General features: G+C 43.5%; 2 protein-coding genes across 5 annotated transcripts in view; both read left to right on the forward strand.

The window, feature by feature from the left end:
- Sfmbt1 (Scm like with four mbt domains 1) overlaps positions 1–10,981 on the forward strand; it is a 95,837-nt gene extending 84,856 nt beyond the window's left edge. For 2 of the 4 annotated variants that reach the window (XM_075988937.1, XM_075988936.1), the window contains exons 17-22: positions 1,370–1,479; positions 3,282–3,457; positions 6,169–6,347; positions 6,525–6,770; positions 7,915–8,043; positions 9,280–10,981. In XM_075988937.1, the coding sequence (XP_075845052.1) occupies positions 1,370–1,479; positions 3,282–3,457; positions 6,169–6,347; positions 6,525–6,770; positions 7,915–8,043; positions 9,280–9,420 (981 nt within the window). In that variant the 3' untranslated portion in view covers positions 9,421–10,981. The remainder of the gene's footprint in view (positions 1–1,369; positions 1,480–3,281; positions 3,458–6,168; positions 6,348–6,524; positions 6,771–7,914; positions 8,044–9,279) is intronic. The other 2 variants (XM_075988940.1, XM_075988939.1) reach the window with 1 other exon arrangement.
- A 6,089-nt stretch (positions 10,982–17,070) lies between these two features.
- Stimate (STIM activating enhancer) overlaps positions 17,071–27,259 on the forward strand; it is a 42,490-nt gene continuing 32,301 nt past the window's right edge. The window contains exon 1 of the mRNA XM_075988941.1: positions 17,071–17,348. Coding sequence (XP_075845056.1) covers positions 17,189–17,348 — 160 coding nt within the window. The 5' untranslated portion in view covers positions 17,071–17,188. The remainder of the gene's footprint in view (positions 17,349–27,259) is intronic.

The following is a 27,259-nucleotide window of genomic DNA, read 5'->3' on the forward strand; positions in this document are numbered from 1 at the left end:
ATTGGAGAGGATTCTGGCAGAAGTAGGTTCAGGTGGACTCACCAGGCTAAACCAGAGAACAGGATATGCTGGGCCTAGAGCAGAGGTCTGGCACAAGACAGTAGTCTGTACCAGACAGTAGATTACTTTTGTCTTTACACGGCATGGCTGGCTAGAAGGCCCTGGCTAGCAGACTCATGGAGACTGGCATTGGCAGAGATTGGGCCAGGGTTTCACCATACCACATGGATGAGGACAAAGTAGAGATCTCTTACGCTGCATCAGGGTTCACCTTCACATGGTCCAGGATGAAACCCCTCCCCACTGACTCTAGGAAGGCCTTGCCTGAAATTGTAGGTTGGAATTCCCAACTTCAGGCTCCAAGCAGTCCCAGATAACTGAGGGGATGGAATGGCTGATTGGAGTGGTAGGGGCGTGTGCCTGTGATTCTAACACTTAGGAGGCTGAGGCAGTAGAATTTTGAGTGCAAAGCAAGACCTTGTGTAAAGAAAAAAATGTGTATGAATGCATGGGTTCACTGTGAGATTGGTTTACAACCAATAAGAGGTTGTATGGTATTAACTCGAGTCCATGATTAAGCTGTGAGTTTCTCAGGCTTTCAGTACCTTCAGCCACAATGTGTTGCACTGTTTGTAACAAGTTTGAGGACTTGAACCTGTCAGTCTTCTGAGTCTGAGGAACCTAGAGTTTGTGAACCAGACTCCTGGCCATCAGAAGAGTGATGCCTGTACAGTGTTCTCCTGCTGGTTTTTGTCAACTTGATATAAGCTAGAGTAATCAGGAAAGAAGAATTTCTGCTGAGAAAATGCCTCCATGAGATTGTCAGCAAGTCTCTGTTGCATTTTATTGGTTAATGGTTGATGTAGGAGAGCCTAGTGCACTGTGGATAGTGCTACCTCTGGGCAGGCGGTCCTGGATTGTATAAGAAAGCAGGCTGTGCAATCCTTGAGAAGCAAGCTAGTAAGCAGTGTTCCTCAATGGTTTCTGCTTCAGTTTTTGCTACTAGCTTCCTACCAGGCGTAGCTTCTCCCGTTGAAAGACTGTAGCTTTTAAGTCAAGTAAACTCTTCTCCCCAGTCCCAAGTAAATACAATTGTCTGTGCACCATGATGGGAAAAGCATTAGGAAGTACATGCTAGGGTACTTTTAAATTTGTGGTACTTGTTTTTTCCTGAATGTTGTGAAGAATCTGATTACTCTTAATTTGTAGCTGACATGCTTTTGCTTTTATTATTTTGTTAACATTCTTAACTGGAAATCTCCAAAATGCTTTCAAAATGCGTAAGGTTGGCAAGGGTATTAATATTCTAATGATCTGATTTTTCCTCCTCCCTCCTGAATCTATGTTTCTGCCTTAAAACCCATCTCAGGTCCTCACTTTACTTATCAATGCAGCCTACAAACCCAGTCGTGTCCTTCGTGAGCTCCAGCTGGACAAAGATTCTGTGTGGCATGGATGTGGGGAAGTCCTAAAAGCCAAGTGAGTAGAGTACCTCACCCTCTATTCTTGTAGCTGCTGCAGCTGTTTGTGGTAAAGGACCAGGCTGATTTTTTCTTTTTGATTTCTTTTATGTTATATGATTAAAAACGAATTCTAAGAAATATAAATTTAAAAAAACATAAACATAACACTTTTATTAGAGTGAAGATAGAAAAAATTGTTTTAAAACTTTTGTGAAAGTTTATGAACATTCACTACTGCTTTCTGACCTGAACTTTTTTTGCGGCAGGGTAGCAGTTGGCATATCATATTGTCCTTGAGCCACACTCTGAGGATCACTGCTCAGGATAAAGAAAGATTTAATAGAAAAGATGCTTTTAGAGTAATTAGTAAAAGTAGTACTTAAATTCAAGGCTGGGAAACAGAGCTCATTGATAGAGTGCTTTCCTCTTTTTTTTTTTTTTTTTTTTTTTTTTTGGTTTTTTCGAGACAGGGTTTCTCTGTGGTTTTGGAGCCTGTCCTGGAACTAGCTCTGTAGACCAGGCTGGTCTCGAACTCACAGAGATCCGCCTGCCTCTGCCTCCCGAGTGCTGGGATTAAAGGCATGCGCCACCACCGCCTGGCTTTTTTTTTTTTTTTTTTTGATTTTTCGAGACAGGGTTTCTCTGTAGCTTTTGGTTCCTGGTCCTGGAACGAGCTCTTGTAGACCAGGCTGGCCTTGAACTCACAGAGATCCACCTGCCTCTGCCTCCCGAGTGCTGGGATTAAAGGCGCACTTCAGGCCCTTGGGTTGATCACTCAGGTAAATGAATAAATAAGTGACTGCATACACATGTAAACTTTCACCTAAGATCAGAAAGCAAAGCCTTTGTCTTTCTTGTTTAAATAACTTAATTTTCAAGTTGTAGTGTACCAGATTGTCAGGGACCATCCTTGACAGGGTAGGGCATGGGGATCAGAAAAACAGTAAAGAGGATGAAGATGCAAACAGAATAATAAAAAGGAAAACACTGAATACTGGAATCACCTGCGTTTAATTTCCAGTTGCTTAAAATACCCCTGACCCCAAAGATAAGATAAAAAGACTGTATCAACATGATACAAGGAAATGAACATACTGATTGAAGGTTGTGGGCTACATTTTATTTCTAGAACAAGACAAGTATTGCTCACACCCCAGACCAAAACATTCTGTTGGCAAACCACTCACTGGGTGGAATCCATAGTTATCTCCTTAAAGGAGTAGGAACTTATTTGGATTCTTAGACTTTTGTTTGGAGTAGAAACAGATCTACTTCTCTATTCCTGAAATATAAGGTCTGGATATTAGCCACACCTGTTAATAATAACCTTGAGACAGCAGAACTCTACACCTAAATCTAGATTGGACCTTTGTTTGAGGTAGAAACAGATAATAACCTTGAATCAATAGAGATAAGTTCCAACTTTCTGACCTTTGGACAAGGTGAAATGGGCTCACATTTTTGGGCCTCCACACCAGATTTAAGTACAGAACTTTCTTTTTGTTTTAAGCATTCTCAAAGTATGGGGACTGGAAGGATGGCTCAGCAAATAAAAGCACTGGCAGAGGACCCAGGTTCAATTCCCAGAAACCATATAGCAGCTCACAGCTATCTGTGACTCCCATTCCAGGCCATCCAAAACTTTTGCAGAGACATACATGCAGGCCAAACATAAGCACACATAGAATAAAAATAATCATTAAGAGAATTCTCAAGCTCTGAAGTCAAGTAAAGCTATTTTCAGCATACTTGTGTTAAATTTTTCTTAGGGTGAACATTGGTGCGATAAGTTTGGCGTCTGATGTTTTCTGATTTTAGATATAAAGGGAAGAGTTATCGAGCTACTGTTGAGATAGTGAAGACAGCCGATCGAGTGCCTGAGTTCTGCCGACAAACATGTATCAAATTGGAATGTTGTCCTAACCTTTTTGGTCCACGGATGGTTCTGGATACATGTTCTGAAAACTGCTCCGTTCTTACAAAGACTAAATACAGTGAGTAATGGTTTTCAGATGTGTTAGCCTTAACATTTGTACATCTTATAGAGGTAGTCATGCTATCAGAGAAGCACAATCTTCTTCTATAAAGGATCAGATGATAATATACTAGGGTCATGTGATCTCATTCTATTTTGTTGTTTTATTATATTTTATCTTTTTTTTAAAAAATCTTTAAAAATAGAAGAACCAAGAAGGAATTCATTTTTGCAGAAAATTATATTAGAAAAAAATTTATATTATTTTACTTCATAATCAGAATTATCCCCGCCCCCACTTGTTTCCTCTTTCCCTTCTTTTTTCCCTCCCTCCATGTGTGGTATTAGGTATTGAACCCAGGACTTCATGCATGCTAAGCAAACACCCTATCTCTAAGCTACATGCCAAGCCCCCCTTTTTTCTTTGTGTGTGTGTGGGGGGGGGGTTGGAAGTTGTGGTCTTTGTTGGTTTAGTTTGACTTTGTTTTTTTTTTTTTTTTTTTTTAAACAAGGTCTTATTATGTAGCCCAGTTGCGCAGTATCATGCCCAGCTCTTGTTTTGAAACAGTCTTTCTGTATAGCCCTGACTGCCCTAGAACTCACCGTGTAGCTTTGGGTTGCCTTGAACTTTCTGTCCGCCTTACTCAGCCTTCCAATTACTGGGCTTATAGGCATATACCACCATATAAGCTGTTGCATGTTTTTGTCTTTATATTCTAAATTTTAATTAAAAACAAGAAGTATTTAGAATACCCAGAACTTTTAATTCTAAACAAAGAACAAATTAAAGTTGAAGGACTTTTTCTTTTTTAACCATAAAAGACAATTGTAATCATTGAGAAATTTATTAAAGAATAAATAGTGGGAGCCGGGCGGTGGTGGCGCACGCCTTTAATCCCAGCACTCGGGAGGCAGAGGCAGGCGGATCTCTGTGAGTTCGAGACCAGCCTGGTCTACAAGAGCTAGTTCCAGGACAGGAACCAAAAGCTACGGAGAAACCCTGTCTCGAAAATTAAAAAAAAAAAAAAAAAAAGAATAAATAGTGGGTTGAAATAGAGGATCTAGAGATAAAGTGAAGCTTGCGTAATCAGATGACTTTAACAAGGGTGACAGACAGTGAAGAAAGAACTGACGTTATCTAGCATGGCACCAGTAACAGTGAATATCCAAACAGAAAAACAAAAACTGAACTTTGTTTTTTTAATAATTCCATTTTAAAAAGAGAAAGCCAATCCATAATATTAGGGAAATATCCTTAATGTGTGTGTCCAGCCAAGAATTCTCTCCAGAACATCTTATGAATTTCCACAACTCAGTAATATAAAAGGAAGTTACGAGATGACACAGAGCTGATAGCTGCATGCCATTTTGAATATATTAACTACCACTGAATTGTGTACTTAAAATAGTTAATGTATGTTACATGAGTTTCAGTTCAATTAATTTTTTTTTAAAAAAATAGAAGTATGTCTAGAATTAGTGATGATTTCACACAGCAGTTACTTCACTGAAGCCAGTAAATAGTAGACCGTCAGGTGAATTTTATATGTGAATATAGCTCTGTAATTTTTTTAAAAAATTCCAAAATAAAAGGCAAGTTACAACTAGTGGGGCACTTATGCAGTCCTGGGTTCAATCTACAAGTGCCACATTTTTTAGTTTTTTAAATAAAGCAAAAAGAAACCTTTAAACGATAAGAGGGTGGCACAAACATTGTGGAAGAAGATACACAAATACATAGTAAGCACATGGCAACAGCTCAGTACAGTTTGTTACTTGGGCAATGTAAGTTTGAGATTTGTAGTAACATGGATAGAACTGAGGTATGTTGTAATAAGAGGAACAACTCAGATACACAAATGTGGAAGCTACAGTTAGTAGTAGAATAGTGCTTCCTTCCTTACCAGAACCCGGGAAGAATGTGCAGGCAGTGGGGCATAGTGGTTTTTTGGTGAGTACAACAGTGCAGTCAGGTTGCAAGGGCAGCTTTTCGTGTTCATGTGCACTTTGTGTGCACTCCTGTGTCGAGGCCCCAGGACAGAGGCCTGATGATGCTCAGCAATGCCATCTACCTCCTTTAAGACAAAGGCTCTTGTTATTTTTGGAGATAACTCTTAGACTGGTTATATGGAAGGCTAACTTTTGGTAACACCCTGTTTGAGCCTTGTTTGAGGGGCTAAAGAAATAGTTTTGTGACTAAGAGCACTTACTGCTCTTGCAAAGAACCTGAGCTGTTCATTACAACTTTATTAATTATGGTCAAAACCAGGATATGGCCCAAGTGCACATCAACAGTGAAATCAATGAATGGGTAAATCGATACTATAGAATCCTACTCACCAACATAAAGAATTGGCTACTTAAATAGAAAGCACAGATGAGACTAAAAGAATCATACTATATGAAAGAAGCATTTATAAACCAGTGCCCTCTGCAGGTGCTGCAGAGGCAAGTTCATCTGCAGTGAGGGAATCAGAAAAGTGGTTGCCTTGCAAATGAGTGATTGGGGCCTGAGAACTCTCTGATTGATGGAGATGTTGTCTGTCTTGATAAAGTGAGGATTGTTTACATTTTTACATGTTAGCATAAATCAGATTATGTATTTCTCTGCTTATTCCAATGTGTGGAATTTAAACTACAAATGTGCTGTGCTAATGGAATCCTGTGGTTTTGAGGTACACAACAATAATGAAGGTACTTTTTTCCTTCTTTTTGGTCATTTATATTTAGCACACTATTATGGAAAGAAGAAAAATAAAAGAATTGGGAGGCCGCCTGGTGGTCATAGTAATTTAGCTTGTGCCCTGAAAAAAGCCAGTAAGAAGAGAAAAAGGCGGAAAAATATTTTTGTTCATAAGAAGAAACGGGCTTCTGCATCTGTTGACAATACCCCAGTGGGCTCACCCCAGGTATGAGATCTGTGACACATCCGTCCTTTATAGGGGCAAGTGACCGCTATTTTACAGTCTGCACACATAGTACCGGTACATCTTTATAATTTCAATCTCTGCTCAGTAATGTTTTTGTGGTTCAGTGACTACTGGTTTGTCCTGAGTTTCAGTGAGATTTTTTTCCTTTTCTTTTAGGGAAGTGGGGGAGAAGATGAGGATGATGCAGATGATGGAGATGATGAGTCCTTAAGTGAGGGCAGCACATCTGAACAACAGGACGAGTTACAGGAAGAATCCGAAACGTCAGAAAAAAAATCAAGCTCATCTTCTCCCACCCAGAGTGAGATGTCTGCTCCATTGCCCCCAGACACACAGACGAGTAAAAAAGAACCCAACGCGCTTTTATTCTCAGATGATGAAAATAAGCCTCCTTCACCAAAGGTACCTTGTTGGAGGGAAAAAAAATCTTTTATTTTCCTTTATATTCTGTCATTTATGGTGCTAGCTCACTTCTTTCCTTATGAACTTAGGAAGAATTTCTAGGGTCGGAGAGATGGTTTAGCAGTTAAGAGCACATCCTGCTCTTCTGGGGGACTCCAGGTGGATTTCTGGCACCTATTCCCTCAAGATTGCCTGGAATTCTAGTTCTGATGTCTTCTTCTGGCCCCTCTGTATACTGTGTGCATACATACACACACAAATACAAATAATAACAAAACTTAAAAAAATAATAAAGTGATCCTTGATGCTCTGGTTTTCATGTGTTTCAAGGATTATCTGGATATTATTTATAGAGGGACCTTCACAAGGAGCTGCTGGTTTTAAGTAAAAAAAAGTTTCATTGCTAGTTTATTTGCAACCTGCCTTTTGGTTTAGAGAAAAGTGTCATTTAAATAATTTTTTAGAATATGTGTGGTTTTCTAGAAACAAATTATTTACCCATTTAATTCTTATTCACCTGTCTTGTTTAGCACATTTACTCTGTACATAAATGCACATTGTACGACTTATATAATAGTTCCAGCTACAGCTAACTTACTTTAGAACTGGTAGCGTGTGCTTGCCTACCGTGCATAAAGCCCTAAACTCAATCCCCAGCATAGTATAAAACCAGGTGTGATGACATACATACTCTTTAACCCCAGTACTTGGGAGATGGAGGCATGGAATCAGTTCAAAGCTATCCTGGGTGCCTCATGAAACCCCCTCTAAAATAAACAGAACTGGACTTTTAAAATGTCCCGTTAACAGGGACAATAAAAGATTTCTTATTCTTGTTCTCATCTGAAATGACATTTGCCATAGCATCCTATCAGAGAACAACCAAAACAGTCCAGAAACACATTGGGAATATAAATAAATTTGATAAAATTCATTATTATAAGTTTCCCAGGTAGCTAATGCATGTGAGCCTCTTATCTTCTTTGCTGGAAGAAAGCAGTCCGAGAGAGTGAGAATAGGGGCACGGGAGAGGTTAGTCTTAAGTCTACTTTAACTCCTGTCTTAAAGGATTATGGGATTTCTTTGGGGAGAGGTTTTTAAAATGTTCGTGCTTTAACCAATTGGCATCATCTTGTTGTTGAAGGAAATAAGGATTGAAGTTGATGAAAGGCTTCACCTGGACAGTAACCCACTGAAGTGGAGTGTGGCAGATGTTGTGCGGTTCATCAGATCCACTGACTGTGCGCCACTGGCAAGAATATTCCTGGACCAGGTAATCATGAATAGCATAATCTGTAATAATGTATGTCTGTTTGGTAAAGAGCTATGTGTATAATAGGCAAAAATTACAAGATTTAGGAAATAATATTTTGGTACAAAAGATTGTTATGGTTCCTTTTTGCTACTCATAGGACTTGTACCATAATTGCAGCAGATTATTGCTTTGTTTTCCCTCAAAATTGAATTCTATCCTATAAATATTTAAATGATTTAAATATTTAAAATCAGGCATCTATTAATTGACCTCATCTTTTTAAAAACAATGTTTGTTTGTTTTAATTTTATGTGCATTGATGATTTGCCATGGGTGTCAGGTTCCCTGGGCCTAGAATTATAGACAGTTGTGAGCTACCATGTGGGTGCTGGGAATTGAACTCAGAACCTTTGGAAGAACAGTCAGTGAACCATCTCTCCAGCCCTGATGCTTTTAAACTTAAAAAAGTTAGCATCTCTAATATACCAGACTCTAGAGTGGTGACCAGTTTTAATGCAGGTATGGTGAAACACGAATAGCTATGGAAGGCAGAAGATGTAGCTATATTCAGAACAGCATCTATGACTATTGCCCCAGTGCTTGGATAGTTGTGGTAGGAGGCTCACAAGTTGGAAGCCAGCCTGGGTTACATAGTGAATTTGAAGCCAGTCTAGGCTACAGAGTCAGACCGTGTCCCAAAAATAAAACAAAGGCCTGGTCATCTTTGAAGTTTTTTTAAATGAATTTTACAAAGTAGGAGAACATTAGTATTTTCAAATAGTTTTAGATTTAGAAAGAGTTCTTTAGTTCGGCGTGGTGTCTCACGGCTTTAATCCCAGCACTCAGGAGGCAGAGATAGTTGGATCTCTTGAGTTCGAGGCCAGCCTGGTCTACAAAAGAGTTCCAAGACAATCAGGACGGTTACACAGAGAAACCCTGTCTCAAAAAAAACAGAAGAAAAGAAAAAGAAAGAGTCCTTTAAAAGTATTTTTTCTTTTCACAATTAATTGTTAGTTACAGGGCTTCATAGATATAGAATTTCTGTTGAGCAGAATCTGTAGGTTAATGTCTCAAGGCTGGTAAAATTTATGACTAACTCCGAAAGCTTCTCAGGGTGACGGAGTCTGGCACTTTTTAAAGGGGAAACTAATGCAGGGAAACAGAGAACTGTAGTTATGGCAGTGCAAGTAGGAACTGCCATGAAGAAGCTTCATTTGTGCTCATATCATGGACTCGGTTCTTTGTCCTCAACAGGAAATCGATGGGCAGGCCCTTTTGCTCCTTACCCTTCCCACCGTTCAAGAGTGCATGGACTTGAAGTTGGGCCCTGCCATCAAGCTTTGCCATCACATAGAGAGGATCAAGTTTGCTTTTTATGAGCAGTTTGCCAACTGAGGCCAAGCAGGGGGAGCCGGGTCTTTAAAGCACAGTTCAGTAAACGTTTGCCCTGCTCTCCAGGTGGCTGCAGTCGTCCTGGGGCTGTGGGCCCTGCAAATGTTGGCTAGCTTTCTTTGCACTTTCAGGGAAGGAGGACATGCACTGAGGAAGCGCAAGCAGCACAAAAATGGCTCTCCTGCAGTGGAAATACGACTTCTGCTCGGAAGATTGCAGTTTCCAAAAGTTGTGAGAAAACAACCTTAAAACTGTGGATTCCCATGAATGGAAAAACAGAGTGATCTGGACCGCACCTGTTTGGTTCTCTCCATTCTGTCCCTTCCCACTGTAGACTGAACTTTGTTCTTGAAGAGAGAGGACACAGCTTTAAGTCAGCACTGACTTGGGACTGTGCCTAAGGCACATCAGTGCTTCATTGTCATTGTGTTTTTAAGCTTTTTTTTTTTTAAATTAAAGCAGTTCATTTTGGGGATAATTATATGGCTCTAGGGTTTTGAATGTATAGTTACACGTTGATCCATTTTAAAATCTATTCATAGGAGTTTCTTTGTTTACTACCTCTGTTGATGACTGCGCTTACAGCCATGAGTGACATTTTTTGTATGATGCCGTTTTTAAGCTGAATGCTGAAACTATGACAGAAGTTAGAGAAGGCCCTGTCTGCTTTCTTAACGATATCACGTGGCACTTAACTAGTCCCTTAACCAGCTTCTCCTCAGAATTCTACTGTTACGTCCTTCATCTTTACCCAGTTTTGGCCACCATTGTTAAGCGGCCTCACAAAGACTAATGTCTGGTGTTTCAGTTTTGAAAGATACTTAAGTGGCTTTTATTTATGTTTATTTTTCTCTAGAGTTTTTGACTACCTCTGTTTCATCTCTGGAGTCTCTGCTCTCAGTGACAATCAGTGGTGTCCTTTGGCTCCACTGTAAAGCCCATTTTCCCGGTCTTCTAGGTGTGTCCAGGAAGAAGCACAGGAGAGAAACTCTGGCTTTGGGGGCTTAGTAGCGTCCTTGGTTATGAGTATTGAGGAGTCTGTGACAACGCCACCCCAAATGTCCCAGATCTTGCTTCATCTGGAAAGCCAATCAGAGCTGGTTGGTACTTGGATGGGAGAGGTAGTGGAGGAGTCTGGACCTCTGTAACCATGCTTATACCTGTCTCCAGTCACACCAGTTTAAATTGAATGTAATTTACATTCTGAGAAATCCCATTCAGTAGCTCAGTGTTTGAATTTTTTTTTCAATTAAACTCAAGTTGACATGAAATTCCAGGTGAATTTTCACTTTTAATGACATTGTTAGCTATTATAGAAAATAGCACTTGCTATGTTGTAGCCATGAGTAAGGAAAGACATACTGCACAGGTTGCCTCCTTTAAATGTTTTCCTTGTTGATTATTTATTTATTTATTTATTTATTTTTTGGTTACCTTGATCTCTACAGATTTATACCCTAAGCATTTTTTTCCTCAAGAATTGAAAATGTTTTAAAATTGCAAACCGAGTAAATTCTGAACAACTATACAAATTGCAAATATAAGGTAATATTACAAATTTAAATTGTGAATTTTTTTTTCTTTTCTCACCTCAACCCCCACTTGTTTTTATGAACACTGGGAAAGTATAGTCTGGATCCTGTTCTTCATTGGATAACTCTTGACCTGACAGCCAAGTGTTAAAACAGTGACTATTCACATCGTCACCATCAGGCATATCTGGAAGAAGCTTCATCTAAGTAACAGCTCACTGTCTGAGCTCACTTAGAAATCCAGCTTTTAAAAAATAACTGGAGTTCTCATGCCGCTGGAGAGAAACATACTTGATAGTAGTAATAAATAGCTGGTATTGGCAGGCTGATTTGGGGTGGCTGTCTTCATAGAATTTCCTGAGACCTCAGCAGTTAAGTCAATACAAGAGGGGGTCTCATGAGGACCTAAACATATACCTGTAGAATTTCACATTGCTGTAGTAAAAGGAGGGGCGACAGCAATGACTGTGCCATTATGTCGTTCTTGAACTCAGAGATCACGGAATGTAGAATGATCAGAGATGACAGGCCCTAAGTAGTCCCGAGTGGGGGAGGGGTGGGGCACAATGGTCTTGTCTGACTGTACCATCATTAGTTTCTGCTTTCTCCTGTAGAAAGCCCAGTCATAAATTAGGCGAGTGAGGAGAGCACACTTACTGGGATACGGCATGCTCTTGTCTGCCCCATCCCTCCTCCCAGGTGTCACACATAAGAGAATTGTATGAGAATTCCGGATTGGGTATGGTGATGCATACCTCTAGTCCCAGCACTTGGGAAGTGGAAATGAGGATCAGAAGTTTAAGATCATCCTCAGCTACACAGTGAGTTCTGGGCTAGCCTGGACTATATGGGACCCTGTTTCGTTCTGCTTTTGTTTTGTTTCCCATTTATCTAACAAAGATGCTGGGGTTAGGTTGGGTAGGAGTGATGTTCAGTTATGATCATTCTGAGATTCTTAAGGTGGCAATACCTTGCATTGTTGGGGAAGGGGTTTGTATTTTGGACATTTGTATGTGAAGTTTGTTTCTGAGAAAGCCAACCTCATAAATTTATTAGAGGTGTGTTGTCTGGAGTTTCCCTGCACTTGTTCCCACAGCTTGCCTACTGTCAAGTTTTTTGTGATCTTATGTTTAACCTGGGTTGACAAACTTACAAATACATGGAAGGCCTCTTCTCCTAGACCTGAGAAGTTAGCGAACTTAAACTAGACTTTACAGCTATGCTGGTCTTTTTAGCCAACCGTTGACTTGTTCGTACAGATTGGCCCCAATGTTTTGACTATATTTCCTGGGTTTCTTGTGACTGCTATTTTCCTTTGTGAGCCACCTTCATCCTTTTAAAGTATAGGGATGCATTAATGGAGCCTTTGAATTCTATCTTTAGCCTTTCTATAGCAATGTGCTTGGTTCCCTGTGTTTATAATATGGATCCAGGAAAGATATTAGTCAACCTCTGGAAAGGATGATTTTGGTACATATTTATGAATTATGATAGAGGCAGGCTAGAAAACCACCGAGTTTGGCCTTCGTGTGTCTCTTTTCCTAGAAGTAAAATGTTTTTCACTACAAGGGAAAGAGCATCGGACCAAAGCTTCCCAAACACTTGAGTACATTTTATGTGCCCTCTAGAGCCGATTCAGTTACTAGCATGATGCCCTGAATACAGCTTAAGGCATGTAGGGCTTACAACACCCACCCCTCTCAAGCCAGCACTGTTTCTAAGAGACACAGAACATCAGGGAACCTAAATGAAAGGTAACAGCAATGTAAAATCATTGTAAAACCTGTCACTGATACTTATTGTTACTTGGTACCTCTCAGCAAAAACTTAGATTGAAGAGATTCTTTTCTGGTTTCATTGATTATTAGAAGTGCTGGCAGTCTTTGGACTGTGAAAACACAGTGAGTTCAAACTTGTCTTACATACTGGGGATATTCCATGTGTGTGCAGATTCATACAGGTCCCTAAGTAATCTGTTTTATCAGTAGGACGTATGTTGTCCTTTTGAAGTGAGGAAGGCAAATCACTAACAGAAGCTAAGTAGAAAACTTGAGCTAACAAGATACTCCTTCTGTAAATTTGGATGTCTCCCATCTTAGGACCTTTGTACGTTGCTGTCTTGTGGCCATGGTTTTGATTAGAAACTGTAAGGGCAGAGCCTCCTGTACAACCAAGAAGTAATGGTCACTTTCCCAGAACTGGCTTTATTCACTTCGAATGTTTTACTTATGAATTTTGATGATTGCGTTGTATGAGAATATATGTACTTGGAGAGTTTGAATTTATCCGCATAAGCTACCCATTGACCTAGAGTTTTGTTGTAAGAAATCTAAGACCAAATGGATCTAGTTCCAGGTCCGTTCATTCACTTGGGGATTGTTTTCCTCAGTGCTTGTCTTCAGCCACACCGGTAGCTTTGCTCTGTGAGCAGCATTAAGTTTGAGACATAAGGTAATGGTTATTAAATGCAGTGCATGGTGATTTTTTCTTGCTTCTGGGTTTAAGAAGTCAAAATTTCACAGGAACCTGAAGAAACAGGAATGAAGGTTTGTCGGGGAGGTCTGAGACTCTGTTTGTGCTTTTTCTAACTAGTCTGGCGTGGCCTTCTGGCCTACCACAGTGAAGCATTGTGGAAGGGAGACAGGCAGCAGAGTCACCAGACAGTTGTCACTACCAGCCGCGGGGAGGAGGGGTGAGCTTGCTGACCTTGCTGACCGTGAAGCCGTGCCACCGTTGCTAATGTGTGAGAGGGACTGTACTCAGGATGTGTGGAGACTCAGGCCTAAGGGTTCCTGTATGGCTTATCTGCCTAACTGTGTCTAGCTTGGCAGAATAGGGGCGGTCACAGAATGTTGATCAGATCGCAAAGCAGATCGCAAAGCAGATTGGTAGAGACAGAAGTCTACAAAGCTTAGGCAGTCTCTAGTCCGTTTGAGGTCTCTGGAGCAAATAGTTTGAATGTTTCTCTGGAGAGTGCTCATTTGCTTTTCCCTCACCTCCCTCCTCTTTTTTTAGTTGAATTTTCTCTAATGACAATCAGAGGCTTGCCAGGATTGGGACTCCAGGCTGGTTCCAGCTCTGTCCTTAGGCCTTTCCAGTACTCTCTCCTTGGAAGTAATGCACCTTATTTAATGTATTTCGCTTTAAAAAAAAAATCAAGTTGCTTGTTTGGAACAAAATGAGATGCTTTTGGCATTGTATCCTACCTGCTTGCTGTTTTTACTCTTAATTTAAAATTTATGCATTGAAGACCAAGTACACTTAAGGAGAAATATGCACTAGAATACCTATTTCCCATCAAGTTTCATGGTTATAATTTAAAGGATTAAAAACAAAGCAAAACTATTTTGAATGAATATATGTGTGCTTTTCTTTCTTTTGGCAAATTAGTAAGTTTGTGATATGACCGTTTTAAGTGGCTGTGAGAAAATTAAACAGGTATTAGTTTGTCTTTAACTTCATTTGTGCTAATTTCATAGTGAGAAAAGCTTCTGGCTACATTACATTCTCCGAGACTCTTTCCAGTGGGCCTCAGCTTCATTGCTAAGTACATTCTCCCAAACTCTTTCTAATGAGTAAGAGAGACCCTTCCTACTCAAATAAAGGTCTAGAAGCCCCCGTTTTTTGCTATCCCTTCTGGATTTAGATTTTTTTTTAAGTTTCTAAGAAGAGATGGAGTAAGCAGAATCCTCTTGTCTTTTGTTCTCTGCAGGCCTTAGAATCATCCATATATGAATGTGTACAGGGCAGTGTTTTATCCCAAACATTTTTCACCTCTATGTGCAATTTTTTCTTGAACTATGTCTTCAAGTAACTAATAATCTTTTTGTTTGTTTGTTTTGTTCTGTTTTTCTAGAAAAGGTTTTTCTGTATAGCCTTGGCTGTCCTAGAACTTGCTCTGTAGACCAGAATGGCCTTGAACTCAGAAATCCACCTGCCTCTGCCCCTGAGTGCTGGGATTTGTGTGTGCCACCATCACCTGGTTGTAACTAATAATCTCATGCCCAGTTACAGTCTCTTCTGCTTTAAGACACATTCTCTGGTTCTGAACATGAACTGTATCTGTTCGGTGTTTTTTTTTTTTTTTTTTATAAGATCCTTCTTGAACTTACAGGGAATAATGCAGTTTTAACTTTCCTTTATCCATTTTGTTTCTTAATGTTTCCCCCATGGTCAATAAATTTGTGGAGAATTTTCTAATTTAAGTTAAAATTCAGTTAAATTTACATTTGTCGTATGCTAAATCTGTTGGATTCAAGAGTGAATCAAGACTAGTTCTACCTTCAGGAAGCTCATCCTCAGGTCACACAGCTGACTCTGTCCTACCTCTAACAGTCTGAAAAGCATTGCACATAGGAAAGTTTGCACACAGTGGGGAGGGCGGTCAGGTAGGCTTGCTGCGTGAGCAGGAGGAGGAAGCAGCATCCATACAGTCAGAATGCTATATAAGTTGGTCGAGAGGCTGGAGAATTGCACTTTCTTTCTTTTTTTTTTTTGGTTTTTTTTTTGTTTTTTTTTTTCGAGACAGGGTTTCTCTGTGGCTTTGGAGCCTGTCCTGGAACTAGCTCTGTAGACCAGGCTGGTCTCGAACTCACAGAGATCCGCCTGCCTCTGCCTCCCGAGTGCTGGGATTAAAGGCGTGCGCCACCATCGCCCGGCTAGAATTGCACTTTCTTATGAATTATAGAGTTAATATTCCTGCTAACCTAGGAAATCTTTAGATATCATTTAGACCTCTTTGATAATTAGAACTTCTTGGGGAAATTTCTTCTGAGATATTATTTATTGTTCAACAATAATAGTAAGTTGGACCTGTATTACACATATGTTCATTGACATGGAGCAGGAAGGTCAGGGCTCTGGGACTCCAATAGGAGTCTAGAGAGACACCAGAGAAGTCTAGGAGTCTGGGTAGGAAGAGTTAAATGGCTGTGTGTCTGCACACTGGTATATTGAAGATCAGCAAATATCCATCGTTAGCATGAAAAAAATCGGGCTGGGTGTGGTGGTGTATGCCTTGAGGCAGAGGCCGGCAGATCCTGGTCTATATAACATGTTCCAGACCTGGTTTTAAAAAAAAATTCAATTTGGGGGCTGGAGAGATGGCTCAGCGGTTAAGAGCATTGCCTGCGCTTCCAAAGGTTCTGAGTTCAATTCCCGGCAACCACATGGTGGCTCACAACCATCTGTAATGGGGTCTGGTGCCCTCTTCTGGCCTGCAGGGATATGTGCAGGTAGAACACTGTATACATAATAAATAAATAAATAAATAAATAAATTCAATTTGTAATCATACCTCATAAGTGAGCAAAGCAAGGACATGCACATGCTGACTTCTCATTTAAATTCACTCTTCTAGAAAAAGTGGCTGGGTTGAACGAAAAAGGAGCCAAGTTTAGTGCTCCCTTGGAGGCCGAGGTGAAAGGATCATTTGAGTCCAGAAGTTCCAGATCAGCCTAGGCAATTCAACAAGACCCCAATCTCAAACAACACAGCAAAATCAGACTGGAGTCACGGGCCTGTAATCCCAGAGCTTGGGTGCAGGCTAGGGATCAGGAGTTCACGGCTATCCTTGTTTGTCCATCTGCCTGGACTATATAAAAGCCTGTTTCAAAACAAAAACTCCACAAATTATGTTTAGGATTCGGGGGACGACTCACTTTGGAGCATTGGCTAATGAATCTAATCCTCTGGCTTTTGACCATAAAAGTAGAACACTCAGTGTCTGGCATGGCAAGAAAACAGTCTGAGATTGAACACCTTGCTTCAGCATAATGTAGCTGCAAGTTACTGGGCTCCATTTCTGAAGTGGTGAATCCAAATCTGGGGGCAAAATCCATGTCCAGGGATAAAAGATTCACTCAACTTGAAGGGGAAAGGGATCTAACGACAGACTTAATCACTGTCCCTGACGCTACCCTCACGACCTAGATAAAGCACCAGATTCTGTGGATTTTCTTCCACACAGTCTGGCTCACCTGCTCTGTCTACCTGCAGATTCCCCTCGGCCCCGCCCCCTAGCCCTGGCAGAAGCCCCGCCCCCGGAGAGGCGAAGCCCGCCTCACGCCTGGCCCGACCAATCAAGCTCTGCGATCTCAGACGTAGGGTTACGCGCGGCGCCGGGGCGGCCGCGAGCTGAGGTACCGGTTCCCAGCTCCAGGTCCCGGGTCGCGGCTGGGCGGCGCGGCCCGGGCTGCAGCGAGGCCGGGCGGCCCCTCGCGCCCTGCCGCCAGGCCGCCATGCAAGGCTCGGGAGGGAACGTGAGCCGCGGACTGCCGGGAGGGCCGGCCTCCACGGTCGCGTCCGGGGCGGGCCGCTGTGAGAGCGGCGCGCTCATGCACAGTTTCGGCATCTTCCTGCAGGGGCTGCTCGGCGTCGTGGCCTTCAGCACATTGATGCGTGAGTCCGGGACCCCAGCTTCTCCTCGGCCCTGTCGCCGGCCGCGGGCCAGCCCCACCCCAGGGACCCTCCTGCCCGTAGAGTTCCGGCCTGGGGACCGGGCCCTAGGGCTGCGGTGCCTCCCTCTCCCGCGAGACCGTGCTGGGCGTTCGCAGTCTAGAAGGGAGTCCCGGACCCTCACACTCCTCGGCTTATCACGGCTGCTTTGGGCCAGGAGTGCCCCTGCCCCTCGCCGTCTTAGACTTGTCTCTTACCAGATGCCAGCCTAAAACTGACCCCTCCTACCTTGCCATCTCAAATTAAGGGTACTTCACTTTCCGGTACGGACCGAGATCCACTCCCAAAGGTGGCACGGCTCTCAGCTCCTTCTCCGGGTCTCCTCTCAGCATCCCCTTGGCTCTTAGACCGCACAACCTTAAGTCCCTACTAGTCTAACGCTAGACTCTTCTGATCCTTCTCTCCTGACGTTTGCTCTCTCTGTTGGCGTTTGGATCCCGCACCCACACCCACCTGTAGTGTTCGGGCTGTGCAGTCCGGGTCACCACATTACCGCGCGTCCCCAGTCCTAATCCCTCCATTGTTCAGGAAAGATCCTCTCGTACTGCCTTGGTCCCCACGTCTCATTCTTCTTTTTCTTCTCCACCTGTTCAGCTCTATCCCAAGCTTTCCTAATTAAGTTGTATTTGAAGTTTCCTGGCTGTTCTTCCCAAACCATGTTTGTTATTTACAGTCTAAATTTCCTCTTTTTCCGTGAAACTCTGACATCCTGGTTGGCTCAATGGAGAAGGCTGTAGTGTCTCAGGATCTCCATGCTGAGTCCTAGAGGCTCTTCTCTGAGAGTTTGGTAGTAAGGAAGGAAGTCTCATTTGGCCCTTGTCCCATGGGCTGGGGTAAGGACCTTGAGTCCCCCCCGGGGGGTTAGAAGGTTGTGTTGTTTCCCTGACGGGCATCCTCCCGGTATTAAAGGATGGAGGTATATTGGCGCATAGTCCTGGGCGTGTCCCAGGGATGTGTTAGAGGGGAGTTACAGCTAAGCTGTACTGTGGCACTAATTCCAAAACTGATTTGTTCTCAAAACTGTTCTCTGTAGGCAGAATGGGGAGTTCCAGCAACATCTGCTCTTCAGTCTGGGGGGAGGGGAGCTCCTGCAGCTGAATGCAGATGTTGGGTTAGCCTTGCTTATCTGTAACAAGAGGTTTCTTTGGGCAAACTCTCGTTGGCTTCAGTTGTCCCTGGAGACCCTCTACTCCCGGCCGCTCTTTCTGACTGCTTGGCCCTGAACAAGAAGCACCCAACTGTCCATGTGTTTGTCACTTTTTCTTTTCCATCCCTGCTTGCCTTGCCATTTTCTCTGCTCATTCGTTCGTTCCCACAGTAACAGTTGGTGACAACTTAGCCAGACTGGGTCGCTGACAGGTGCACACGCTGCTGTGAATGGGCCTTCTTCCTGTCCTCTCCTCAGCCGCCATTCCTTTCTCCGGAATGACAGGTCTCATTTTTATTATGCAAAACCCGAGATTTTGACTGTCCTCCTGGGCTCGATTGGTGCTATTGGTCCGGTGTGCCCCCTCGGGTTTCACACTTGGGATTCCGAGAGTGAGATGTGATTGTGTCAGGGCAGAGTCGCTCACCGATGAGAACTGTGCTGCGGTCAGCGTGCCTAGAGTGGCAGCGCTGGCCCTGCGAGTCTTCAGGGACACTCTCACCTCCTTACTTAATCTTCAGCGCGAATTTCTGTACACATCCCCGTGGGCTAGTACTTCCTGCGAGCATTTACTAACTGAGAAAGTACATTCCCGTTCAGGAGAAGGCTCCATGTGGAAGAGGTTCATGAGAGTGGCCGGTAGGTGCTGAGTGATGAACCGGGAGGCCATACCGGCTCATCCTGGACCTATGAAACAGGTAGAGCAAGCCCAGATGATGAGACTGCGGCGTGACCAGGAGGTCCAACCCTTTGCAGCACAGTCTTGGCCCTGTTGAAATATAACTGTGGGGCTTTTCCATTTTGAATAGCCAGGAAGAGGAAGGGATTCCTAAGGGGCTGCCTTACACTGTGGACTAGATTTTTGCTGGAGAAGCGCATCTGCTACCAGCTGTTGGTCTACATCTGCTTTCCTGGTCACAGAATCTGTCTGTCTGAGCTGCTGGAACCAAGGGCCAGCCTTCTGAGCCAGAGCCCAACTGGAAGCCCTTGGGGTAGGGGTGGAGCTACCTTACCGGTACTGTGTCCCTTAAGGCAGTGGAGTGAGTGTCTGTCTGGGTTCTCTCCCAGTTCCGCTACCGGGACCTTACATCCTCGCCTGACCCACTCTTGCTGTAGTACGATACACCCACTTCTCTGCCTGAGAGGCTCTGATGTTTCCTCCTTTACACTCCTGGTTGCCGTGGATCCTCAGACCCCTGCGTTTATTCTTTCTCTGTGTGTAAAATCACTTTGCCCTCATTGCTGTGTTTTTTACCCCAGTATGTGAGGGTGAGCTTTGTACTAGAGGAAGGATTTAAACACACCTTAATATCACCCGGAAAAAATTTGGGTTCTCACAAGTATTTCTCTCCCTGGTGCTCTGATTGATGTCTTGTGTTGTGTCTGGAAGTTGCAGACTGACTCAGACTAGGTAGTTAAAGCAACTATGCTAGGTTCCGTATGCATCCTGTTCTTCATTCTGTGCAATCATGCAGACTGTTAGAGGCCACCAGCCGCTGGTGGCAGCGTCACTTTATGAGTCAAGTAGGTGGCCGTCCCAGAGCTTTCTGCTAAGGAGCCCTGTGCAGGGAATGCCCAGCAAACTCAAGCCCGATTATAGATTGTATAGCCGCTCTGAGTTTTCAGAGATGTTATGAAACTGACTGGGTATCTACATAGAAATACTGTAAGCAAGGAGCTTTGTCATGATCTGCCTGCCCAGCAGTCCCTCTTGTGTGGTGTCTTTGTCTCAGAGTCTGCCTCACTGAAGTCACTCAGACTGGAGTTGCAGCAGAATGTAGCCGAGCAGTTGTGGAGCTCGGCAAACTATTCCAGTGTAGGAAAGCCATCTAGCCGTCAGCCGAAGGTCAGCATTGGCCTGTGTGTATTGGCTTTTGGGGGTGCTGACCCCCAGGACTGTGAGTACAGAGCACACTCAAGCTTCCTTCACCGTTGCAGTCAGGGTTCTGAGCTGACGTGTGGACACAATTGGCTTTTAACAGAACAAGCATTTTGACAGCTTGGGTAAATGTGCCTGTGTGTTCTAATGTCACAGATAGGGGGACTAGCAAGCTGGTAGAAATGGATCCAGATTGTACCAACAGGATACTGGCACTGAGAAGTGATAGCTCTTTTCCTGTGACCCAAAGCAGAAATCCCCAGCAGTCCACCAGCTTTAACACGTTAATCTTGGATAAAAGTGTATGTTATTTTCACTCCTGCAGAGCTGGCCTCCCTGTGTGCTCTCTATACATACCAAGTAGGTGCATTGTCTCTGTAGTCACCTCTCTGTATCCCATTACAGTTTTACCTTTAGAAAATGTCAGAAAAGCAAATGCCAGCCTGCTACCTAGTTTCATAAGTTCACACTTTGTCAAGCTTTTCTCTTTATAACATTTTTCCTGAGCCATTTGAAGAAAAGTTGCGGCCATTACCTGAATACTTCAGCTATCTCCCAAAGGACAGCCCTCCTAAGAGGACCAATAACTCCATATCATCGTCATCTGATATCCACTGCGTGTTCACATTTGCCCAGATGCCATTTATTTTACAGCTCAGTTTTGAACCATTGGCTCAACTGCTCAGTGTGGCTTTGCTGTCGCAGTGTTCTGCCCCTTGGACACATCTCCAGCCCCGCTGCTCGTGCATACACTCTTGTTTTTTTAGTGACGCTGGCCTTCGGAAGACTCCACTGTGGAAATGTAAAGTGTCCACATTTCACAGGTTTCTGAGTGGCTCCTTGGGCATCTGTGTTTTTCAGTGACCCCAGGGCTCCCCAGTTTAGAGCAATTAAATTCATATAAACTTTTAATGTATGAACACTCCTTAAGAGGTGCTGCGTGTCACTGTTAATGCTGTCAAGGCCTTGCTGGGCGGTGGTGGCACACACCTCTAATGCCAACACTTAGGAGGCAGAGTCAGGTGAATCTGAGAGTTCAAGGCCAGCCTGGTCTACAGAGAAAGTTCCAGGACAGCCAGCGTTATGTGGAGAGAACCTATCAAAAAACAACCCAAAAAATCAAGAAAGGCCAGTTACTCCTTGGTTGGAAGTGGGAGGACTCCTCATTTCTCCCTTGTAAAAGTACTCTCACTTCCATGCTTCCAGAGTGGAAACCTTGTTATTTGGTAACCTTTACCTAGAGGTTACTTCCTTGTAAAGAAAGCAAGCTGCCAGGTGGTGGTGGCACATGCCTTTAATCCCAACACCCAGGAGGCAGAGGCGGGCACATCTGTGTGAGTTCAAGGCCAGCCTGGTCTACAGAGCAAGTTTCAGGACTGGCTCCATGGCTACTGAGAAACCCTATCTCAGAAAAACAAAACAAAAAAAAAGAAAGAAAAAAAGCTGTACCTCACTGTGAGCTGGGGCTGTAAGGCTGTAAAGGCAGTGTCTCCGGGCACAGCACACGGCACATACCCCTTTCCACTTGGAAAGAAAGAGCGTTCTTTTTTTCTGTCCAGGCTGTTGTGCCCACTAGGGAAAGTAGTGTGTTGATGTTAGCACGCGGTTAGTTCAGGGCATTCATTTCAGGAGACTTGGATTTCTAGATGTTCATTTCTTTGATAGCATTTGTCCAAATGGCATTCTCCCACTTCATTTATAATCAAAATTTATTAATTGGGAGTTGCATGAATTAGGAGACAATCTGAATTTTAAGATAATTTCATCAAATGCATTTTAAAAATTATTAAATACCTCTTGGCCAAGTGTTGCTCTGTAGGGGCCTATAAGACCTCTGCTGCTTTAATGATCTGTTTAAACCCTTTATAATTAGTATAACATTTCCATGAAGATGAAGCTGCGTTAATGGAGAAGAAGTTAAAAATAGCAGGACCTTTGACTGTGGTTCCAGTCCACACCTGGGTCTCTGCTTCTATCCTTGAGCAGTGTAGGTATTCCTCAAAGTTCTGGTTTTCTTCCCTTGCAGGATGGGAATGGTAATTCTCTCTTCTGGGCCTTGGATTTCTGGGGATTGGAAGTCTTCAAGGATCGGTGTCAGCTACATCTGGTTCTCTGTGGGTGCTGAGTGGGGGTGATGTCATTACCCTCTTTAGTGCATCATGTGCATTCAGAGGGCCCGTGGAAGAACATCTCCCAAGTGCTTTTAACTTGGTTTTTGGATAGGGATTTCCTCTCTACCCTCCTTGTTTGTACAGTGTTCTTACATGAAACAATGTTTGAACAGTATTTTTGGCCCTCTTCATATAGAGTCCATAGTAAAAAAAAAAATTAAAAACAAAACAGACTTTCATTTCAACCAGCAGGTCAGTGTGAATTTCAAATGAGTGTGTACCCAGAGCTGTGGTCTTAGGAGGATTCCATACCAGCTCCACCAGCTTTTTCCTGTGTTTTCCCTGTGATTTCTCACGGGGACCTCAAGAGAACAGGGGTACGCTGAGACTGAGCATTCCAGGTGACAAACTGCCTCCTCTTTTGGGCTTTCTTTTGCTCAGGCATTTGGTGGTCGCTGGTTGTCCTGGCCACTAGAGCTGGCTCTTCCTGACTCTTGTGCTGAGCACTTGGTGGGCCCACAGGAGTCCTGGGAGGAAGAGTTCTGTTTGTAAACCAGGAGCTTCACCTCATGCCTTCGTAGATGCAGAGCAGAACTCTTACCACTGCCAGCTTCTTCCCGTTCCTGCCTGTCCTGTCCATCCGTCACAGAGCCACTGACGGTCTGTGTGCATGGCTGCTTTTTACTACAGTTCTGGCTCTGAGCAATCTTGATTTTCCTCCTTTTTTCCTTTCCTCTAAGTCTTTCCCCTACCTGACTTTTCGTGACTCATAGTGAGTGAGACACAGGGTCTCACTTTGTGGCCCTGACTAGCCCGGAAGTTGTGGCAATCTCCTTGTTCTACTTCCTGAGTGCTGAGATTACAGGTTGTACCAAATGCTGCCCAGTGTGATTTTCTTGTCACCATACTGTCTGTCACTTTAAATTATCCTCTGATAATTGATCACATTAAAATCATTAGGTTATGGGGATTGGAGAGAAGGCTCAGCAGTTAAGAGTACTGACTGTTCTTCCAGGGAAACCAGGTTCAATTCCTAGCACCCACATTGCAGCTCACAACCATCTGTAACTTCAGCATTCAACGCCCTCATATAGACATATACAGGCAAAACACCAATAAAATGAAAATAAATAAAAAAAGAAATGTGGATTTACAGATACTTGTAGTACCCCCTTGTAGAGTGGAAACTAAGTCACAGAGAAGTTTGCTCAGGGTCACACAGTCAATAAGCAGAACCTGTAGTCCACCTTTGAGGGCTCCTGTGGGTGAAAACCAAGCACAGTTCTCACTGTTAACTGGCTTCTAGTTGCCTGGTGGATAAGGCGTCGTCCTTCTTAAAGACAGAGTGCAGGGTCTGGCTTTTCCTGTACCTGGTGTTGATACGTATCAGGGCCTTTGTGCTTTTTCTTTGTTTCTGTATGCACAAAGTTGAGTGTGCAGACCAGGTCACCCATGGTGCCAAAACCCACTCTCTCCCCAGATACTCCCTCCTTCCAGTGTCTTCTAGTCTTCAGGCTTTTCCAGGCCTCTTAAATTCACCTGTATACTTCACGGGACTCTCCATTTTCCTAGATGTTTTTAGAGTGATCAGAACTAATGCAGAGAGAGAAGGCAGAAACTGGGTTTTCAGAGTCTCGGCCCAGCAGCTACACAGTCTGTCCTGTTGGGACCCAGCCTGGTGTGAGTGTCCTGGCTGAGTGCCTGAGGCCGTCAAGTAGTCTTTCTGTTTCAGCAGTATAGTTGAGATGAAACACAAAATAGTGCAGCAAGCAAGCTTGTTCCCATTGTGTGTGTGTGTGTGTGTGTGTGTTTACCTAGAGCAATGGTTCTCAACCTGTGGGTTGGAACTCCAATAAGGGTTTCATATAAGATATCCTGCATATCAGATATTTATATTACGATTCATAACAGAAGCAACAAAAATAATTTTATGGTTGGGGTCACTACAGCACTAGGAACTGTTTTAAAGGGTCGTAGCATTGGGGAAGTTGAGAACCACTGCCCTAGAGATAGAGTGTGTGGTGTCAGAATCTTTGAACAAATGTAACACACCTGTGGCTCTCCTTGGTTGGCTTTGCCCTTGTATTTTTGATGGAACAAACTGCAAGTCTGAGTTCTTGGTTCCAGGGGCTCCTCAAAGTGGTGCCAGCACAGGAGCGGCCAGAGGCAAGAGTATGTTGTGTTCTACAGGCACAGTGTTGAAAGACATACTGTTAATTTTGTCAAGAACCCTGGTTTACAGATGGAATTTTACTCCATGATAGACCTAGAATGCATGATCGCTAGCATAGGAAGAAAAAAAAGAAAAAACTCTGGTTTTACAATTCTACTCTCAGATTTTTCTTTGAGAAATCCTGTCACTTGTTGGCAACATAACAAAACATTCTAACTCTGTTACATGAAATTGAACAAAGGTGGTTTTGGATGTCTTTTAATTTAACCAATAGAGATTTGTTGTTGTTGTTTCGTTTTGATTTTCAAGACAGGGTTTCTCTGTGTAGCCCTGGCTGTCCTGGAACTCGCTCTGTAGAACAGGCTGACCTTGAACTCACAGAGTTCTGTCTGCCTCTGCTGAGAATAAAGGCCTGCACCACCATTTCCTAGCTTGCCAAAAGTGCCCCTCCCTGCCCCCGGGTGTATTTAAGAAAATAACTGCTACGAAACAGGGAGGAATATCCGGGGAGCAGCCAACAAGAATGCTGTAGTTGTACAGGTGTCCTTGACGTGGATGGAACAGGATTCTGAGGACAGCTATCTCCCTCCCTCCCTCCCTCCCTCCCTCCCTCCCTCCCTCCCTCCCTCTCTCCTTTTTTTATTTGTTGAGCTTTTTGAGACAGAGGCTTGCCTGGCCTGATACTCAGTTTGTAGGTTCGCCTTAAACTCAAGACAATCCTCTCACCTCAACCTCCCAAGTGCTGGATAACAGGCATGTTGCCATCACTCCCAGCTGTAGCTGCGTTACATACAGTGTGGTCTCTTCCTCTAGTAATGGGGGTCCTGGCATCGGGTTCATGTGGACAGTAACTCGGGCTGAATTTTTGCTGGGGTGATATAAGGCATCAGGAAGTAGAGGGTAGATAGGCGTGCCACCTGAGGCATTTCCTAGCCTCTGCTCTGTGACGTGGGAACCTTACTGGCCACAGCTGCCACAGTGTTAGGTGGCAGGAAGGAGCTCAGGACCAATTAGATGGTGCTGGTGACTTGGGGATAGCTGGACTTGTGACACCCTGCCCTGACCTCTTGGAAGCACTTGTACAGCATGCAGCCCCATATTGAAGTTTCCTCAATCACCCTGGTGCTGTCTTGGCCTATATTTTGCTCGTGATAACATCTGGTTTGCCTGTTTGGGGCAGAGCTGCTGTGTAAGTGACTTTAGCTTCTCACTGGGTGCTGACCTGAAGCACCGGTTAAGTCTCTCTGCTGTGATATATTCCCCTCTGTTACTAATATGGAACCTGGAGGGAGATTTATTAAGTGTTTTGGTGGTGCTGGGACCTGAGTGTTGAGCCCTGAATCTTACACGAGCTAGTCGGTGCTAATTAAATGTTGTACCATTGAGCTACACACCCACTCCTAGCCCCAGAGAGGTATTTTAAGAATATGTAAATTCAGGATCTGTTTGTCAGTGTTCTCTGTAAAATCCCCTTGTTTGGGCAGTTAAGATCACAAGCAGAAAGTGGATCTGGTTACTGTGTAGAGAACTTATTAGGAACTGGGTCCTGTAAGTGCATTCCTCCTCATGAGCCTTCTCAGACAATACTCATTAGCCTGTTTTACATGTGGAAAAACGGAGGCACCAAGCGCTTAAGTTAATGTTCAGTGACAAAAGTGGAGGTCACACCCCGTGGATCTTAGTCCAGCTCTGGGCTCTCCTGCCTCTCTGCCTGTCGTATGCAGTGTGGGCCCCTGTGTCTTCTGTAAGTAGAGATCTTCAGCATTATTTGGTTCCTGTTATCCATGACCCCTTGGTTTTCACTGAGATCATCAGTGCAGTGTATTCTAGGCATGATGGACAATGTGGGGGAAAATAAAGGTTTGTCATCTTGAGATTAGGAATCAGTAGGACTGGATCACTGAAACCAGAGCAGTCTTTCCTGCATGGATAAATTTGACATTTGAGTCTGTGCAAAAGTAGATGTAGATGAAGATGCTTTGGCCTGTGAAAGAATAACTTAACCCTTCTTCTATAAGCAACCAGAAAGTAAGCAAACATATATGAAACCCTTGTTTGTAGCCATTGAACAACAGCTGCTTCTGACAGCTTTACCCATGGAAAGGAGATCAGGAGGTGAGTTGGGGTTCTTCCTCCCAACATTCTGCCTGGAGACTTTCCATATTTAAGAGCAGCGAGGAACCCACATTAGCTAAAAGTTGTGATCCATTAAGAAGGCAAACTTGTGCTGGCCTGCCCTGTGGTGGTGCATGCCTTGCAGATCTCTGTGAGTTCGAGGCCCGTCTGGTCTACAGAGTTAGTTCCAGGACAGCCAGGGCTACACAAAAAACCCTGTAACTGGAGGTTTCTCTCCCGTTCACCAGTTCCCAAATAACCACTGAGGCTTAATATTAATTACAAATCGTTTGGCCTTTTAGATCAAGCATGTTATTAACTAGCTCTTATAACTTAAATTAACCCATTTCTATTATTCTGTATTTTACCACGAGGCTTGTGGCTTGTTACCTCACATCTTGCTTCCCCCACGGCTGCTGGCATATCCCT

This window comes from Microtus pennsylvanicus, chromosome 10 (assembly GCF_037038515.1).
Source record: "Microtus pennsylvanicus isolate mMicPen1 chromosome 10, mMicPen1.hap1, whole genome shotgun sequence".
NCBI classification, from domain to species: Eukaryota; Metazoa; Chordata; class Mammalia; order Rodentia; family Cricetidae; genus Microtus; species Microtus pennsylvanicus.